The sequence below is a fragment of the Notolepis coatsorum genome (assembly GCF_963971535.1).
Source record: "Notolepis coatsorum genome assembly, chromosome: 19".
NCBI lineage: Eukaryota > Metazoa > Chordata > Actinopteri > Aulopiformes > Paralepididae > Notolepis > Notolepis coatsorum.
Window position 1 is genome coordinate 85,153,156 of NC_140183.1, and position 18,885 is coordinate 85,172,040.

At 44.9% G+C, this 18,885-nt stretch overlaps 1 protein-coding gene across 1 annotated transcript in view; it reads right to left on the reverse strand.

Annotated features, from left to right (window-relative positions):
• myh14 (myosin, heavy chain 14, non-muscle) overlaps positions 1 to 11,703 on the reverse strand; it is a 107,344-nt gene extending 95,641 nt beyond the window's left edge. Inside the window, 2 exon segments of the mRNA XM_084336752.1 lie at positions 1,078 to 1,258; positions 11,591 to 11,703. Coding sequence (XP_084192878.1) covers positions 1,078 to 1,254 — 177 coding nt within the window. The 5' untranslated portion in view covers positions 1,255 to 1,258; positions 11,591 to 11,703.
• Between the last annotated feature and the right edge of the window lie 7,182 nt (positions 11,704 to 18,885).

The window sequence follows — 18,885 nt, forward strand, 5'->3', positions numbered from 1 at the left end:
TGGTATTTATTCAACAACAGGTGATTGTATAGAGTATCATTAATTGACAACTATCACAATGAGTTCACCCACGGAAAGGTTGTTGGGACATTGATTCCACACGGACGTCACACGTTGTTGCACTCCAGAAGGCTCCGGTAACTTCAGTTAGCTAGCAAAGGCTCCGTTGTGATTTTTGCACAATAAATATTCAACATTCTCTTTTGAGACTCCGCCTCAGACTCTTATCATTTGGCACTAAAAGCTAAAAAAAAAATGTCACCGATATGGCTGTCCGCAACATGTCATTAATTGTGTGCGAGAGGTAACTTAGATCAGTGACCACCTTAACGTGAGCTAGGTTAACGTGAGCTAGGTTAACGTGAGCTAACTTTAGATGGAAACGAGGAAATCTAACGTTACTGGTGTAAAAGTGATTTACCTTGGAATACTCCTGTGCCAACTCGCTGTACTTTGCTTGCAGGTCTGCAGCCATTATTGCTGGATTATGAATAGCCCCAACTTTAGCCAAGGTAACGTTATGCTAAAACTAACTTTCGGTTAGCTGTTCAGCTAATGCAGAGCTCCCCGTCAACAGCACTCTGTCGGGACGATGGCATTTAAAGAAAGTATCTGCTGTTAAAATGACAAATGGCATTGACACTTTAATTCACAGTCGATTAAAAACACGTTTGTTTTATAATGCTCACTCAGCAGACCGCAGTGTTGTTGATAAATTACGTCATATGGTATCGGAGCGCAGAATTAGAGGGTACTCGCCGATACCGATACCAGCATTTTAGGCAGTATCTGCGGCATTTCCGATACTGGTATTGGAACAACTCTAGTTAAGGTTAGAGTTTGTCGCAGAGAATGGCAATAGAATGCAGCCTATTTCCGCACTGCCGCTCTCTCGCGCTGCCGCCGTCACAAGGGGCGTAGTGGCCAATCAGAGAAACGCTGAACACAAGTTGGTTGCCTAAAATATTCACGCATCCCGGGGCACAGGAAGAGCTCTTGTGGATTCCTAAAATGGGGTGTAGAATTAGGTCTCTTGACTGTGGACCGTGCCGTTAGCTGGCGTCGTAGAAGACTCACCTCAAAGCCATGCTTCTCTGACGGGACCCACACCAGTCTCTTGGCGGCCCAGTCCGCCTGGCTGGCTGCGGCGAACACAGCGGTTGGTGGGTTGGAGGTGGGTGAGGCTGGCCCCGCCCCACCAGAGGACAGGAAGCGGGTGACATCATTGGCACCGCCCCCCGTTGGCCTGGACATGGTACTGCTGGCATTGGATCGGGGAGAACAAGAGAGGGAAAGGAGGTATTTAGAAAAGCCAGGTCCCCGTTACAAGATGAACACGTTTCCTTGACAAACACGCGGACGTTCGTCAAGCAGCACTGGGACCAGAATTCTATTCGGACCAATCAGGCAAGTTGATCCTGTAATATAGGATGGTCCAAAGTCAGCCCATGTTCTATTCACGCAAATGTTGAACACAGCCTCATAACATATGAGACTGTATAAATATCTTTTTTTGATCCACTTTTTCTCCCCATTTTCTATTTTTCTCCCATCCCAATTTTGTATTATCCAATTCTTCCCTCCCCTGTCTTGAACATTGCTAGACTATGCCTCCCACTGGTCGGCTGCAGTGAGGACAGAAGCCTTGCATCACGTGTCCCCTCCGGTACACGAGGAGGCAGCCTGTCGCATCTTTTCACCGCAGCAGCTCGAACTCTCACTGGCGAGGAGTAGCGCGTGGGAGGCTCACACTGCCCCCGCTACTTCCTGTCTCTGCTGTACAGGCGTCACCAAACCGACCTGTAGGAGTCGCTGTCCACAACGTCCAATCCCCACCCACCGGCTTTCCCACCCTCTAATAGAGCCATATGAAATCCGCGATGTATTGCGAATTGAGCAATAAAAATGGAATCAACTGTAAATAAAAAATAAAATAAAATTATTATATTTATTTTTTATGTTGTGGGACTTGTACAGCACTTTGTTCAACTTTGTCAGTGCTGTAAAGTTTAAACCTTTTTAAATCTTAGACAAACAAAACACTTTGCTTTCATGAAATATTGTAAGCCGTCATTTGAGGCTTTATAAAAGCAGCACAATGAACACAAATCTGTCAGTGCCGAGTCCGACCTCATCTTAAATAACAAACAGCATTGCTTGTTGTAGTTAACAAAGAGAGGCAGAGTTGATTTAGCAAAAAAATATATATATATCATTTATATTTTTATATTTTTTTAATAATCAAATTTTATTTTCATATTCGAATCCCATGCCCATCGAACGAAGCTTCGAAGTATTTAAGACAGCCCTATTAAATGGACTGTTATATCTTATTAAATTGTGGACATTTATTCATTCCCACTTATTAGACACTATTTCTGATGGTAAAATGAGCGTACAAAGCAAAATACAGAATTCTGAAATATTAAAACGGAAAAAACGGAATTTGGAAAAAAATTTAATGGAATTTGGAAAAAAAATAAACGGATTTCATATGGCTCTACCCTCTAACACTGCCAATTGTGTTAGTATGAACGACCGGCCAGCCGGTAGCAACGCCGAGAGCTGGGCTCGAACCCAGCGTCACCTGCGTTAGTGGCGAGCGCCTTGCCCACTGCGCCAATCAGCCGCCCGAGACTGTATAAATATCTCATAATAATAATAATAATAATAATAATACGTGGATATTTCTTGAAACAGACCTATTGTCATGTGGGTGGATGGAAATTAGAGAGCTGTGTGGATGGGAGTATGGTCTGTCAGGCTATGACACTGATGCGATCTTGCTTCAAGCCATTACACACACACACACACACACACACACACACACACACACACACACACACACACACACACACACACACACACACACACACATGCATCATAGTATATGCACACACATGTGCACAGAAGTATACACACACACACACACTGTTCTTGAAAGGAGAGCAGTGGTACCACACAGCTCATACCCAGCAGAGAGAGCCAGAGACGGCCTAATTGAAAGACACAGCAAATAGCAGAGAGAGACGGTTGGGGTCAGGGCACGAAATTAACTTTTTGACTCACCGGCCAGTGGCGGGTAGATGGGAAGAATCTACCCGCCAAGCATATTTCTTACCTGCCAACTTTTTTTTGATTAAAAAAATAATAATTATTATTTTATATAATTTTTTTTTAATAAAATATATATATTATATAATCATACTTGTAGTTGTATTATCTGCGAGACATCGCCACCTCGCTGTCTGCAAACAGCTCCACTGTCTGTGTGTATACTCGAGTGGCCTCCAGCTCCAGCAAGGATTCTCCGGCGCTGCAGCTAGACCCTAAACTCTACATTCAGCATGAAAGGATTCTCCTGCGCTGCACTTGGACCCTATTCAGCAGCCCTCATGCGATGTAAGCCAGGGGCTCGAATACGCATGTTGTAGGACATTGATGTCAGGAGCTATCTGTAGCTACTGCTGGATGGCGTTGGGACAACGCCTCTGAACTATTTAGTTTACTGGGACATTTCGTAGTGACTAGTGAGCTAACGTGGGCTAACATGAGCTACCTAGCCAACGGAGGTATTATGCACTGGACACTTGCTGGAGCAGTTGTTGATGTCGGGAGCTATCAGTAGCTAGCCGGCTGGATAACGTTACACAATGCCTCATGTATTAAACTAAAAGTGAATAGTTGACTGGGTCATTTTGTAACAGTAGCTAACATTAGCTCACGGAGGTCCCTCTGACTAGACTACTAATGTCATGGTGACTGTCCGAGGCAATAGCCTCTGTTTACATGCAGCATACAGAAACAGGTGCGGGAGGGGTAGGAGCAGCAGTGCGCGGTGCGCTGCATGTCTGTGCTGAGACAGCGAGTGAGAACTGCGCTAAGAATTGGATCATGATTTTCGGTTTTCACATGACCATTGCCCGCCACACGGCGGGCAGACCTCTCAGTGGGAGGCGCCAAACGTAAAAACTGAGCGCCAATGGCGGGTGGCGGGCTTTCGCCCCCTGGTTGGGGTGGAAGATAGACAGAGAGAGATGGAGGGGGTGGAGGAGAGACAGAGAGAGATGGAGGGGTGGAGGAGAGACAGAGAGAGAAGGAGGGGTGGAGGAGAGACAGAGAGAGAAGGAGGGGTGGAGGAGAGACAGAGAGAGATGGAGGGGTGGAGGAAAGACAGAGAGAGAAGGAGGGGTGGAGGAGAGACAGAGAGAGAAGGAGGGGTGGAGGAGAGACAGAGAGAGGTGGAGGGTGTGGAGGAGAGACAGAGAGAGATGGAGGGGTGGAGGAGAGACAGAGAGAGATGGAGGGGTGGAGGAGAGACAGAGAGAGAAGGGGGTGGAAGAGAGACAGAGAGAGATGGAGGGGTGGAGGAGAGACAGAGAGAGATGGAGGGGTGGAGGAGAGACAGAGAGAGAAGGGGGTGGAAGAGAGACAGAGAGAGATGGAGGGGTGGAAGAGAGACAGAGAGAGATGGAGGGGTGGAGGAGAGACCGAGAGAGATGGAGGGGTGGAGGAGAGACAGAGAGAGATGGAGGGGTGGAAGAGAGACAGAGAGAGATGGAGGGGTGGAGGAGAGACAGAGAGAGAAGGAGGGGTGGAGGAGAGACAGAGAGAGATGGAGGGGTGGAGGAGAGACAGAGAGAGGTGGAGGGGTGGAGGAGAGACAGAGAGAGATGGAGGGGTGGAGGAGAGACAGAGAGAGATGGAGGGGTGGAGCAGAGACAGAGAGAGATGGAGGGGGTGGAAGAGAGACAGAGAGAGATGGAGGGGGTGGAGGAGAGACAGAGAGAGATGGAGGGGTGGAGGAGAGACAGAGAGAGATGGAGGGGTGGAGGAGAGACAGAGAGAGATGGATGGGTGGAGGAGAGACAGAGAGAGAAGGAGGGGTGGAGGAGAGACAGAGAGAGATGGAGGGGTGGAGGAGAGACAGAGAGAGGTGAAGGGGTGGAGAAGAGACAGAGAGAGAAGGAGGGGTGGAAGAGAGACAGAGAGAGATGGAGGGGTAGAAGAGAGACAGAGAGAGATGGAGGGGTGGAAGAGAGACAGAGAGAGATGGAGGGGTGGAAGAGAGACAGAGAGAGATGGAGGGGTGGAGGAGAGATGGAGGGGTGGAAGAGAGACAGAGAGTGATGGAGGGGTGGAGGAGAGACAGAGAGAGATGGAGGGGTGGAAGAGAGACAGAGAGAGATGGAGGGGTGGAGGAGAGACAGAGAGAGAAGGAGGGGTGGAGGAGAGACAGAGAGAGATGGAGGGGTGGAAGAGAGACAGAGAGAGATGGAGGGGTGGAGGAGAGACAGAGAGAGATGGAGGGGTGGAGGAGAGACAGTGAGAGATGGAGGGGTGGAGGAAAGACAGAGAGAGGTGGAGGGGTGGAGGAGAGACAGAGAGAGAAGGAGGGGTGGAAGAGAGACAGAGAGAGATGGAGGGGTGGAGGAGAGACAGAGAAAGAAGGAGGGGTGGAAGAGAGACAGGGAGAGATGGAGGGGGTGGAGGAGAGACAGAGAGAGATGGAGGGGTGGAGGAGAGACAGAGAGAGATGGAGGGGTGGAGGAGAGACAGAGAGAGGAGGGGGTGGAAGAGAGACAGAGAGAGATGGAGGGGTGGAAGAGAGACAGAGAGAGATGGAGGGGTGGAGGAGAGACAGAGAGAGATGGAGGGGTGGAGGAGAGACAGAGAGAGATGGAGGGGTGGAGGAGAGACAGAGAGAGAAGGAGGGGTGGAGGAGAGACAGAGAGAGATGGAGGGGTGGAGGAGAGACAGAGAGAGATGGAGGGGTGGAGGAGAGACAGAGAGAGATGGAGGGGTGGAGGAGAGACAGAGAGAGAAGGAGGGGTGGAGGAGAGACAGAGAGAGATGGAGGGGTGGAAGAGAGACAGAGAGAGATAGAGGGGTGGAGGAGAGACAGAGAGAGATGGAGGGGTGGAGGAGAGACAGAGAGAGAAGGAGGGGTGGAGGAGAGACAGAGAGAGATGGAGGGGTGGAAGAGAGACAGAGAGAGATGGAGGGGTGGAGGAGAGACAGAGAGAGAAGGAGGGGTGGAGGAGAGACAGAGAGAGATGGAGGGGTGGAGGAGAGACAGAGAGAGATGGAGGGGGTGGAGGAGAGACAGAGAGAGGAGGGGGTGGAAGAGAGACAGAGAGAGATGGAGGGGTGGAAGCGAGACAGAGAGAGATGGAGGGGTGGAGGAGAGACAGAGAGAGATGGAGGGGTGGAGGAGAGACAGAGAGAGATGGAGGGGTGGAGGAGAGACAGAGAGAGATGGATGGGTGGAAGAGAGACAGAGAGAGAAGGAGGGGTGGAGGAGAGAGAGAGATGGAGGGGTGGAGGAGAGACAGAGAGAGATGGAGGGGTGGAGGAGAGAGAGATGGAGGGGTGGAGGAGACACAGAGAGAGATGGAGGGGTGGAAGAGAGACAGAGAGAGATGGAGGGGTGGAGGAGAGACAGAGAGAGATGGAGGGGTGGAGGAGAGACAGAGAGAGATGGAGGGGTGGAGGAGAGACATAGAGAGATGGAGGGGTGGAGGAGAGACAGAGAGAAGGAGGGGTGGAGGAGAGACAGAGAGAGATGGAGGGGTGGAGGAGAGACAGAGAGAGATGGAGGGGTGGAAGAGAGACAGGGAGAGATGGAGGGGGTGGAGGAGAGACAGAGAGAGATGGAGAGGTGGAAGAGAGAGAGATGGGGTGGAGGAACAGAGAGATATAAACTGACATGACAGTCGAGTGATAGGGGGAGGGATGTAGAGTAGGAAAGATGGGGGAGGATAGGAGGGCAATCAGGGCATACAGGGATGCTGTCTATTTCCAATGATCAAACAGAAATAAGAATCGTTATGGTTTTTTTTTTCTTTTAAAGAAATCCTCTTATACCTCTTTAAAACATTTCACGTTTGTCCTCAAGAGTTAACCGATGCCAGTGTCATTGGCTTCATCAATCAACCCAGTCGCTCATATAGTAGGCAGTATGGAGACCAGGCCTACTCCCTACAACTTTGAGTTTTATTGTGCTACTCCGTCAGATAATCTAGAAGACAAAAAAGACATTGGTGGGTCACTGGTAATCATATTGTGAATGATAGTGAATTTGTATGAATCCTTTTTATCTGTAGTTTTGTAGATTGGACACAAAAGGAATTAAGATTGCATCCTCCCAATTAGCGTTGGTTGGTTCATTGTGTTCCATAGAGACATAACTCCAACAAGGTCCTACTGAATTCAATGATGACATGTTGATGAGATTTGACACGAAGGCATAAGAATCCATCCTGTCATAACTATCAGTACGACTATGTCCTGCGGGCCTCGATGCTTTAAGAGGAAACACGCGGCGCAGCTGCAGACAACAACGCTGAACAGTGTGAAGAACCAATCTCCTCAAGAGGGTGACATGAGGAGACTGTAACTAGTACTACAGAGTAGAGGTGACTGTAACTAGTACTACAGAGTAGAGGTGACTGTAACTAGTACTACAGAGTAGAGGTGACTGTAACTAGTACTATAGAGGTGACTGTAACTAGTACTACAGAGTAGAGGTGACTGTAACTAGTACTACAGAGTAGAGGTGACTGTAACTAGTACTATAGAGTAGAGGTGACTGTAACTAGTACTATAGAGTAGAGAGGTGACTGTAACTAGTACTATAGAGTAGAGGTGACTGTAACTAGTACTATAGAGTAGAGGTGACTGTAACTAGTACTATAGAGTAGAGGTGACTGTAACTAGTACTATAGAGTAGAGGTGACTGTAACTAGTACTACAGAGTAGAGGTGACTGTAACTAGTACTATAGAGTAGAGGTGACTGTAACTAGTACTACAGAGTAGAGGTGACTGTAACTAGTACTACAGAGTAGAGGTGACTGTAACTAGTACTATAGAGTAGAGGTGACTGTAACTAGTACTACAGAGTAGAGGTGACTGTAACTAGTACTACAGAGTAGAGGTGACTGTAACTAGTACTACAGAGTAGAGGTGACTGTAACTAGTACTACAGAGTAGAGGTGACTGTAACTAGTACTATAGAGTAGAGGTGACTGTAACTAGTACTACAGAGTAGAGGTGACTGTAACTAGTACTATAGAGTAGAGGTGACTGTAACTAGTACTATAGAGTAGAGGTGACTGTAACTAGTACTACAGAGTAGAGGTGACTGTAACTAGTACTACAGAGTAGAGGTGACTGTAACTAGTACTATAGAGTAGAGGTGACTGTAACTAGTACTATAGAGTAGAGGTGACTGTAACTAGTACTATAGAGTAGAGGTGACTGTAACTAGTACTATAGAGTAGAGGTGACTGTAACTAGTACTATAGAGTAGAGGTGACTGTAACTAGTACTATAGAGTAGAGGTGACTGTAACTAGTACTACAGAGTAGAGGTGACTGTAACTAGTACTATAGAGTAGAGGTGACTGTAACTAGTACTATAGAGTAGAGGTGACTGTAACTAGTACTATAGAGTAGAGGTGACTGTAACTAGTACTACAGAGTAGAGGTGACTGTAACTAGTACTACAGAGTAGCAGTGGTGGTAGTGAAGCCACTCTCTCGAGGCAGAGCTACAGTATTACTACAAGTGATCTCTCTAGATCTGCATTGACAGCTCAGCGACAGTGTATAGTACACACAGCATTAGCTATGGGCCAGCAGATCAGATGATGATGGTTACGATGATGGTCCGCTGAAGCTTAGCACAAATCGCATTAACAACATGATTCACATGTGTCTTTGTGTTAATATTTACATTCATTGTATATCATTTCTACATTCTAATATACCAGTTCTCAATGTGAAACCCTGGGATCCCCAGGGGTCCTTCCGGTGGGTTCCAGAGAGCGTCCCCCATTAATGGTTTAATTTCATTCACTAGAAGTTAGTCCAATGAGAGAACACCCCAAATGGCAGAAATGCAAATAACCCACTAAATGACTTGAGACTTCAGCACTGATGTAATTCTTCTTAATAAATCTTATTCTCAGGTCAGGTTCCCAGGAACAACATGGTGGTCCGTGGCCTGAGGCGTACATGTTTATTTGTTGGTCCTTGACATGTACAAATTTGGGAACCACTGAAGCCTGAGAACCATCGATCAATTGACTGACAGTCTCAGTCTGTCTGTCGGTCAATTGATCGATAGTTCTCAGGCTTCAGTGGTCAATTAACCGACTGGCTGATGACGTAGTTATTAATGAGATATTTATATTGAAACCAATTGATTATCATGATAATCACTGTTAAATCTTTACACAGAGACATCAAAAGACACAGATTCCTGTAGAGGGAGCAGTGGGGATTATGCGGGTGAATGACAGTTTGAGCTGCAGGCATAGTCAACCCCAACCAGACAGGTATTCTGACGCCCCGGTGGCTGCCTGTAAACACTTAGGTGTCCCCGTGCAGGTATGTCATCTATCCTGAATCATGTGGCGTGTGTCTACCTGTCTGTCTGTCTGTCTGTCTGTCTGTCTGTCTGTCTGTCTGTCTGTCTGCCTGCATGTATGTGGGTGGCAGAAGCGCCAAGTTCCCAACCAGAAATCAACTCAGAACCAGGGAAGTAGCATAGTGTAAACCCATCTCAACTCAGAACCAGGGAAGTAGCATAGTGTAAACCCATCTCAACTCAGAACCAGGGAGGTAGCATAGTGTAAACCCATCTCAACTCAGAACCAGGGAGGTAGCATAGTGTAAACCCATCTCAACTCAGAACCAGGGAAGTAGCATAGTGTAAACCCATCTCAACTCAGAACCAGGGAAGTAGCATAGTGTAAACCCATCTCAACTCAGAACCAGGGAAGTAGCATAGTGTAAACCCATCTCAACTCAGAACCAGGGAGGTAGCATAGTGTAAACCCATCTCAACTCAGTTTATACACCATTCAACATGTGAAATGGAATTCATGCATTTAATTAAATTAATTTTAAATTAATAGGCCTACTATTCTGAATACATAGCATGTTGTCCACCTCATGTTATCCACCTCATGGTTCATAGTTCACCTACGTTGATATTTAATTACCACTACATCACTGTTCACAACACTGTGTCACTAAGGGTGTGGAGTCAAACTCAGGAATAGCCACCACCCAACTTAGGAAGTATGTAAAACATGTAATAACCCAACAATGGTCGACATCTCCTCTCCATCGCTCCTCTGATATGAATTACAAATCCAATATGAATCAAATATGAAAGAAAAAACACGAGAACAGCCGATCAAACCTGTCCAAATAGCTGAGACTACAATGCTGAGAATAAAGTATCTCTCTATCAGTAAGTTATTAGACATTTGTTATGACAAACCTATACCATATTATGAGCAGGTGGAAGGACGCCTACTCACTTCCTTTTTAATTACAAATAATCCGTGATAATTAGGGCTTCTGACAGAAGAAGTTATAGTATACTAGCTTGAGGGTGAGGACTTGAGATATGACAATTGGTTGCATTGGCAATCGGGGAGTGTGTCCTTACTTAGGCCCTCATAATTCTTGAGCATATTCGAGATCGGCGAGGAGAGTGACGTCTGTTTTGTTTCGTTTTTATCAAAAACATACATGTACAGTACAAGGATCTCGCAGTTTTGGTGCATTACTGGTTGACTGCCTCCCTGACTGACCACTGCTCCAGACCAGCAGCACGACGAGAGGTGCCAAGCCCTTCTTTTTAGACCCTCTCTTCCATAGCAACAACCTACACACCACACACCAGTGTAGAGACAATGCCATCGGAGTTTGAGCGGAGGTCATTGACTGCGGGGGGTCGTGTGTGTGTGTGTGTGTGTGTGTGTACACGGTTTTTCGTGTGTATAGGGTGGGGGAGTTGGAGACGCCTTTTCTTTAGCTTGCCTTTATGAGGTGAATTGCACCCAGTATGAAACTGTCACGACGTGAGGTGACATTAATAAGCTCATGATGCCCGTAGTGCGACTGAAAGCTGCGGCATGAGACTCCTACATAAATTACACATAGCTGCAAAAACCAACCACACCTCGGACATGATGATGAGGTATGAATGATCACATTTAACACACAAGGCTGTGGTGGCGTCTCAGTCCAGGCCCACGATACACCGAATCAATAAACTGCTTCCAAATAACAGAAGCCCCATAAATAAAAACCAAAACCAACCACCAATCGACTTGGCATAATAGCCGGGGTATAATAATAGGCTACTATTATTGTTGTTGCTGCTCTTATTAGTATCGTTGTTATTACTGCGTTTTACAATAATGTGCAAAGCCATTGCAGAGAATCAATGGAAATTATATGGGGCGATTCCTCATATTATGTGGCCATCTGATCAGTCGGTCATTGTTATTCACTACCATGCGTTATAATATAGCTATATGCAGCAGGTCAGACATTAACCTATAATATTCGAGGGCGTGCATTGATTATGATCAAACCGGCAGCCCGTGACTCTCACTGTCATCTTCAGCGCCGTTATGCCACCCGCGTTTATTATAGACGATCCTGGCGAGGTTAGCGAACCTCACTGAAATATGATAATAACGCTATACGTCGCCGTTCAGGATATTATTACATTGTTGGTCATTTGCGGTTGGATTAGACTAAGTATAGGTAATTAAATCTCTCACCTTCAGAATGTTCTCCGATACGTGGATATGGCTATAGGGTACTACGAGGAGAAGGAGAATGGGGTGGTTTTCCTAACTGATAGGTGTGTGTGCCGCAAATGCGGCTTTTATCATCGCACCGCTTCTTCTTCAGTGGTAGCCGCCGCACACTCCTCTCGGTGGGAACATAAAACAGACCGAGGGGGAGGAGTGAGGGCAGGGCGACGGCTTCGGCACGAGCGAGAGAACTTCCTGCATATGCACCAATCCAAAGCGTGAACATGGTTTTTAGTCACGCCTCCCAAGACAAATAACTCCAATCACAATCTACAACCGTTTCGTTAGACCCGCCCTATGAATGAGACAAAATACGCACCGCCCTCTAGCTGGCACACGAGGAACAAATGGACGAATAAGACTCGCGATAACATGAACGTCCCCGAGAGTAACCAATCGTTTGAATAGGGAGGCCGAACTAGGTACGACTGACGCCGTGAACAGCCAATTGGAGACGCGTGGCAGGTGCCCCATGCGACAATCTCGCGCTAGAGTAGAGAGATTTGCGCGCTCTTTGTTGGTTGGTGTCAGTCACTGCGAGAATCCACTACTAGACACAGACCTGCGGTCGGCTCGGTGTGAATAATACCCGGGTGACTGGGAGGGTATGGCTTGGGTGAGCTTGTTCTGGATCTGTGCGTTTACGCTGTCGCCGGCCAAACTGAAAACCTCAGTGACAACAAGAGGTGGCCGCCCCAGATCTTCTAGTAATAGCTTTCCAAGTCGCTTTAAGTTTAAAGGATCCCGAGTTGATGTCTGGCCAGACATGCTGCTCGCCTGAATTAAATACCAAAGTAATACAATGTAAACAGGCGAGTCAGCTTTTGTTCATCATTTGATAATTCAGGTAATAAGGTAAAAATAAAACAAAATATAAATAGTAGGTGTATAGCCTGGAGACAAACATATAGCAGACACAGCACAACATGTCAGGACTTTAATATCCCTCTTGAGAATTAAAAAAGCAACCAATCGTTTAAATAATGTGTCTTTTATTTGCTCTACAATGCCATTCCTTCTCACTTGGAAGCCTCTCTGCTACCAGCAGTTGTGAAATTACATGTCAGTGTTACAATAGGATTACAGTGTCTGTAAAAAAAAAAAGAAAAAAGAGCGACTCAAGAAAGTAAACTACGGTTTACAGATTGTCAGTTTACTACAGCTTATTTAATTGAACTGTGTAGTCTTCATTTGAAAACACCCATGGTCTTCTTACACATGTAGAACCTAGAGAGTGCATACTGACATAAAGCAACAAACCAGAGGAATGATCAAATAATCCATCTGGCATTTTTTTTGTGAGGTGCTTAAAAAAAAGAAAATACTATCATGGTAGTTGATGGTGATCTGGGTTCAGGTTACAGTCCATGGAAGTGGAGACAGGGACTGAAGCATGGCCCTGTAGCCTATAAATAGAACATGGTCGCCATACAGGAGTCAAAAGGTGCATGGGAAGACACAAACGTAAGATGCCACTAACACTAATTACAACAGATAATATCTTATCAATACCCTGGAACCTCCCTTAGGATATCAAAGGGGTTGGTTCTCATAAACACAAGGTTGTATGTGAGGTGAACCTGTGGTGTTCCAGTAACAAATTGATGGCGCTGTTGCAGAGCTTAATCAGTGATATTCATCTCCAAGAGAGCCTTTGTGCAAAGAGTAAGACGTTCCCACAACGTCCCCGGCTGTGCGTCACGTGAGCTGATGCCGACTGCCGGGAAATACATACAAGTTGTTATGAAAATTATTGGTCAACACTTCATATCAAGTTGCACTCCTGGCATTGAGTTACCAGCCAGACAATGTATTAATGACTCAAATACATTACTGAAGTTATTCACGCCTAACTCCTTTAATGACTCAAATACATGACTGAAGTTATTCACGCCTAACTCCTTTAATGACTCAAATACATTACTGAAGTTATTCACGCCTAACTCCTTTAATGACTCAAATACATTACTGAAGTTATTCACGCCTAACTCCTTTAATGACTGAAATACATTACTGAAGTTATTCACGCCTAACTCCTTTAATGACTCAAATACATGACTGAAGTTATTCACGCCTAACTCCTTTAATGACTCAAATACATTACTGAAGTTATTCACGCCTAACTCCTTTAATGACTCAAATACATGACTGAAGTTATTCACGCCTAACTCCTTTAATGACTCAAATACATGACTGAAGTTATTCACGCCTAACTCCTTTAATGACTGAAATACATTACTGAAGTTATTCACGCCTAACTCCTTTAATGACTCAAATACATGACTGAAGTTATTCACGCCTAACTCCTTTAATGACTCAAATACATGACTGAAGTTATTCACGCCTAACTCCTTTAATGACTGAAATACATTACTGAAGTTATTCACGCCTAACTCCTTTAATGACTCAAATACATTACTGAAGTTATTCACGCCTAACTCCTTTAATGACTCAAATACATGACTGAAGTTATTCACGCCTAACTCCTTTAATGACTCAAATACATTACTGAAGTTATTCACGCCTAACTCCTTTAATGACTCAAATACATGACTGAAGTTATTCACGCCTAACTCCTTTAATGACTCAAATACATGACTGAAGTTATTCACGCCTAACTCCTTTAATGACTCAAATACATTACTGAAGTTATTCACGCCTAACTCCTTTAATGACTGAAATACATTACTGAAGTTATTCACGCCTAACTCCTTTAATGACTCAAATACATTACTGAAGTTATTCACGCCTAACTCCTTTAATGACTCAAATACATTACTGAAGTTATTCACGCCTAACTCCTTTAATGACTCAAATACATTACTGAAGCTATTCACGCCTAACTCCTTTAATGACTCAAATACATTACTGAAGTTATTCACGCCTAACTCCTTTAATGACTCAAATACATTACTGAAGTTATTCACGCCTAACTCCTTTAATGACTCAAATACATGACTGAAGTTATTCACGCCTAACTCCTTTAATGACTCAAATACATTACTGAAGTTATTCACGCCTAACTCCTTTAATGACTCAAATACATTACTGAAGTTATTCACGCCTAACTCCTTTAATGACTCAAATACATTACTGAAGTTATTCACGCCTAACTTCTTTAATGACTCAAAACATTACTGAAGTTATTCAGGTCTATAACGGCAAGTATGGGTCTACAACATGATGGAGAAAATAAACAGAAATTGGCGAAAATTAAGTGTAATATAACTAAAAAGTGCAAATGCAGTGACGTATAGTATAGTATAATAAAGCTATAAAACATATGTATGGCATCGGTGCAACTTAATTTAAAGAGTGACCATTACCAATCATTGAGCAGATCCACAGTAACTGCAGGGACATTCTTAATCTAATCTTAGCCTAAAAAAGCACAACATAATGGTAAATGTTAAGTAAAAAAAAAAAAAAAAAAACATCACTCTCGAGTTAGGCTACATAATTTAAAATATAACCACACGATAAAAAATAAGGTTTAAGCATATCTTAAACATAAATCGGACTGCATTGGTGCAGATGAAGTACTATAGTAAAAAACAACAAAAAAGAAAAAACAAATAGACTCCATTGAAGGCACCACCCATTGTACTGGTCTCACTACTGTGAGATAGACGCCAACCAAAACAAACCCTTACAGATAAAAGTCGGTAATCACTTCTAGTTGTACACACAGAAAAGAGTAATTTCTGAGAGAGCAGAATGTTACAGTTCGATCCTCTGTGGTTTGTGCGGTCCTCATAGGACATCCCGTGGTGTAACTGACCTGGGAGCAGTCAGCAGGCTCAGTATCACGTCACGTCTCTCACTATTATAGTTTGCCTGCTGCTTGAGGTCAGCTCAGGCCTTCGCTGCATTTCTACGCCACCGGATATTCAGTTTCAACTTTGAATGGTTTCGCCATTCAAGGCCAAGACACGTTCAGGAGCATCATGAAATACTTTTATTCTCTAATATTATAGAGAATTACAATATTATAATAAATAACTGAGCAACATATAATTTTTCATATAATTTACAATATACAGGACATGCAGAGCAAAATGTTAGTGGAATGAAGAGTCTCACGTGATTAATAACTGGTTAGGAGAAGACGTGAACACCAACGACAACAGTTCTCAGACCGCTGCATTGAAAGGACTTAACTAATGTATATGGGTTTTGTGCTGACACTGCACTCGACTCAACACAAATATGTTGGATTAAATAAAGCAAAATGTTATAGTCAATAAATAGTTCTCAATTCTTTCGCGTTGCATATAGAAAAACGGCAACATACAGTGCAGTACATGGAAAAGAAACGGCTTAAAATCGCTGCAAATTTTCAGCCGCCTCTTCAGGTCGGTTTTAGTTGTGCATCAGCTCTAACAAGTAGCCTGAGAGACCCCAACCACAAACTGTCACAAAAGATTCATTACCCTTACTTACCAGAACAAATAGAACATTCCAGCAACAGATCATAAAGAGATCATAATTACATTCAATGCATTCCTTGGCTGTACCCACAGTTAGGTGCACCACTATTATTCTCACATACAGTAGATACAGTACCACCACCAATAGACTTCAGCATCTCTCCGGCCTTGTGTAAGCTGGAAGAGCAGTTGCAGGTTAGAGCCATGGGGGGGCACTGTTGCATGTCCCGTCGGCTAGATGTTAGGAGCCAGATGTGCGCGTTGTGGTTTGTGGTAGTAATGGGCCGGTTCTGAGACACGGCAGACAGGTTTTTAATGACTCTGAAAGATCGCTAGGTTCAATCAGCCAACTGGGTCAGTGTAGCAGCCCATCTCCCCATCAGACTGACCCCAAATCTTCCATTGGTTTCTCTCTCTCTCTCTCTCTCTCTCTCTCTCTCTCTCTCTCTCTCTCTCTCTCTCTCTCTCTCTCTCTCTCTGTTTCCTGACAAGTTCTCTCTCTGTACCCTTTCAAGATCACTGTGTGCACTACTACCAATCTAGACCATGTGTCACACTATCAATTAATAAAAGGTGTCCTTACCATTTCCTGTGTTGGCCTTTCTGTCTTCTCTATCAATTACCATTTCCTTCCCACAGTCATAGGCGGCGGGTATATAAGGCGAGGGTAGGCTAGGCCTACCCAAATCGTTATGCTGGGAATCTTGAAATGTATATATAATATATGTGCGCAGGCTGCTGGCTATTGTGTGTGTCTTGTGCTGCAGCCCGCTGGCCGAGGTGTCAACGACGAAGGTGTCAATCGGCTAGGTGGCAGCGTTTAACATTCCAGGTACAGGCAGTAACCAATCACGCATAGGCTCAGGTTAAATAATGTAGCCAATCACATCATTCACATGATCATCCTGATCCCGCAGGCCGAGTAAAGCAAACATCTGCGTTCCGAATCTCCGCCCGCCGATCCTTTGTAGCGAACACCAGTGCGCTATTTTGAGTCAATTTTTTTTTTTTTTTTTTTATCTTTCTTCCCCTCCTTTTTCCCGATTTTCTCCCATCCCACCCTTCCTGGTTGTTGCGTACTTTCCCCAACTGTTGGTCCGGGAGACCGGAGACTGTCACATGCTTTCCTCCGACGCATGTGCAGCCTGGGGCAGGCCAACCTGGCCGCGCAGGTTCTCACCGGGGAGAGTGTAGCGTGTGGGAGGCCACACTATCTCTCCTCAGTTCCAACCCTCGCTGAGCAGGCGCCCCGACCGAACTGTAGGGGTCGCTCTCCACAACGCCCAGGACCCACCCTTCAGCTTTCCCACCCCCTGATACAGCCAATTGTATCAGTGTGAGAGGCCAGCCAAGCTGATAGCAACGCCGGGAGCTGGATTCGAACAGGCGAATCCTAGTGTCTCCCGGTGTTGGTGACGAACGTAATCTCCGTGCGCCACCTGCCCCCCCCCCCTTGAGTCAAATTTCAAAAAGCTAAATGGATATACAGTATTTTTTCAAGGCATATAAACAAAGTAATTTAGAAGCTGCACCGGGCCCCTGGGCATAACTACGGATCACCTGAGGCTGTATGTTGCTTTATCTTGGCATACTCTAAGAGGACATGATGAGAGTCAGAGTTCATCAAATCGTGGAAACTTTTTAGAGCTACTGTATGTACATTGTTTTCAAATCATGATGAGATCGAAATGAGGAAAAACGTTCCCTTCATTGCTGTCAGCACCGCTACTTGTGATTCAAGTTGAGAACGGTCTTTCTCAGCAATGAGGCACATCACATCCGAAACTGGCTAAGAACAACAATGCGTCAGGAGAGTCTGCTTGACATTGAAAGTGATCAGACAAAGTTAAAGCAGAAAAGATCATTGATGCCAAGACGAAACGTCGCATTTTGCTGCATTAACACATTCCCCGCCATAGGTTATATCCATCAATATAGCCAGTCTGCCAGCACTATAACCCTATGGAGATGTTTACCTTCTTTGCAGGGCTATAACTTTTTAAATTGTATTGCTATATTGACATTACTATGGCCCATTCAACATCGATTATCTATCGTTCAGGATGCGGGAACGTTATATTTTTTCATTCATACATTGTTGTGTTACTAACGTCGAGAATATAAGTATGTTTTTAATCTTTTATGCTGTAATTCCAAAAACAGTAGTTATAGGCCCTGAAGCATATATAGATTATCGATTGGCGTTTCTTTCCCATACACGCTATATTAAAAATTCAAATGTATATGATCGGTATACATTATGCTTCATCATGCGTGGAGGAAAGGGGGGGGGGGGGTCGTTTATAATTCCTTGATCGTCAGTAACGGCTTTATTCACTATGGGTTGATATGTTGAGCAGATGGTTTGCAGTGAAATGAATAAACAATCGGGCTGAAAATAACGTTAGTTGCCTCTTACCGTGCACCGATGAGACTGGAGGAGAAAGATCCCAATTATTCGACGCCGATCCATTTCCGGTTTGTATGGCGCAATAAACGCCGAAATCATATAGATTATTGCGTTATGGAAGCGATCCATATGCACGCCAGTGTTTGTCTGTAGTCCCGTAACGAGATGTGACTGCCGGAGGAATTTCCTCGACGTACCGATGACAACATCCGGTTTTGAGAGTGTAACTCGCCCGACCATCCACCAGGCGGCGGTATTGAGGCATTGCAGTCTCATTCAGGGTCCCGCTGGAGCACCGGGGGTTGGGTGGATGAATTATGAATGCCATGGTGAAAAAATTAAATATTGATATAAAAAACGCTGTACAGCGTTGTTGGCGTTCAACGCATGACGGGCAATAATGCTGTAAAGCGATTTTG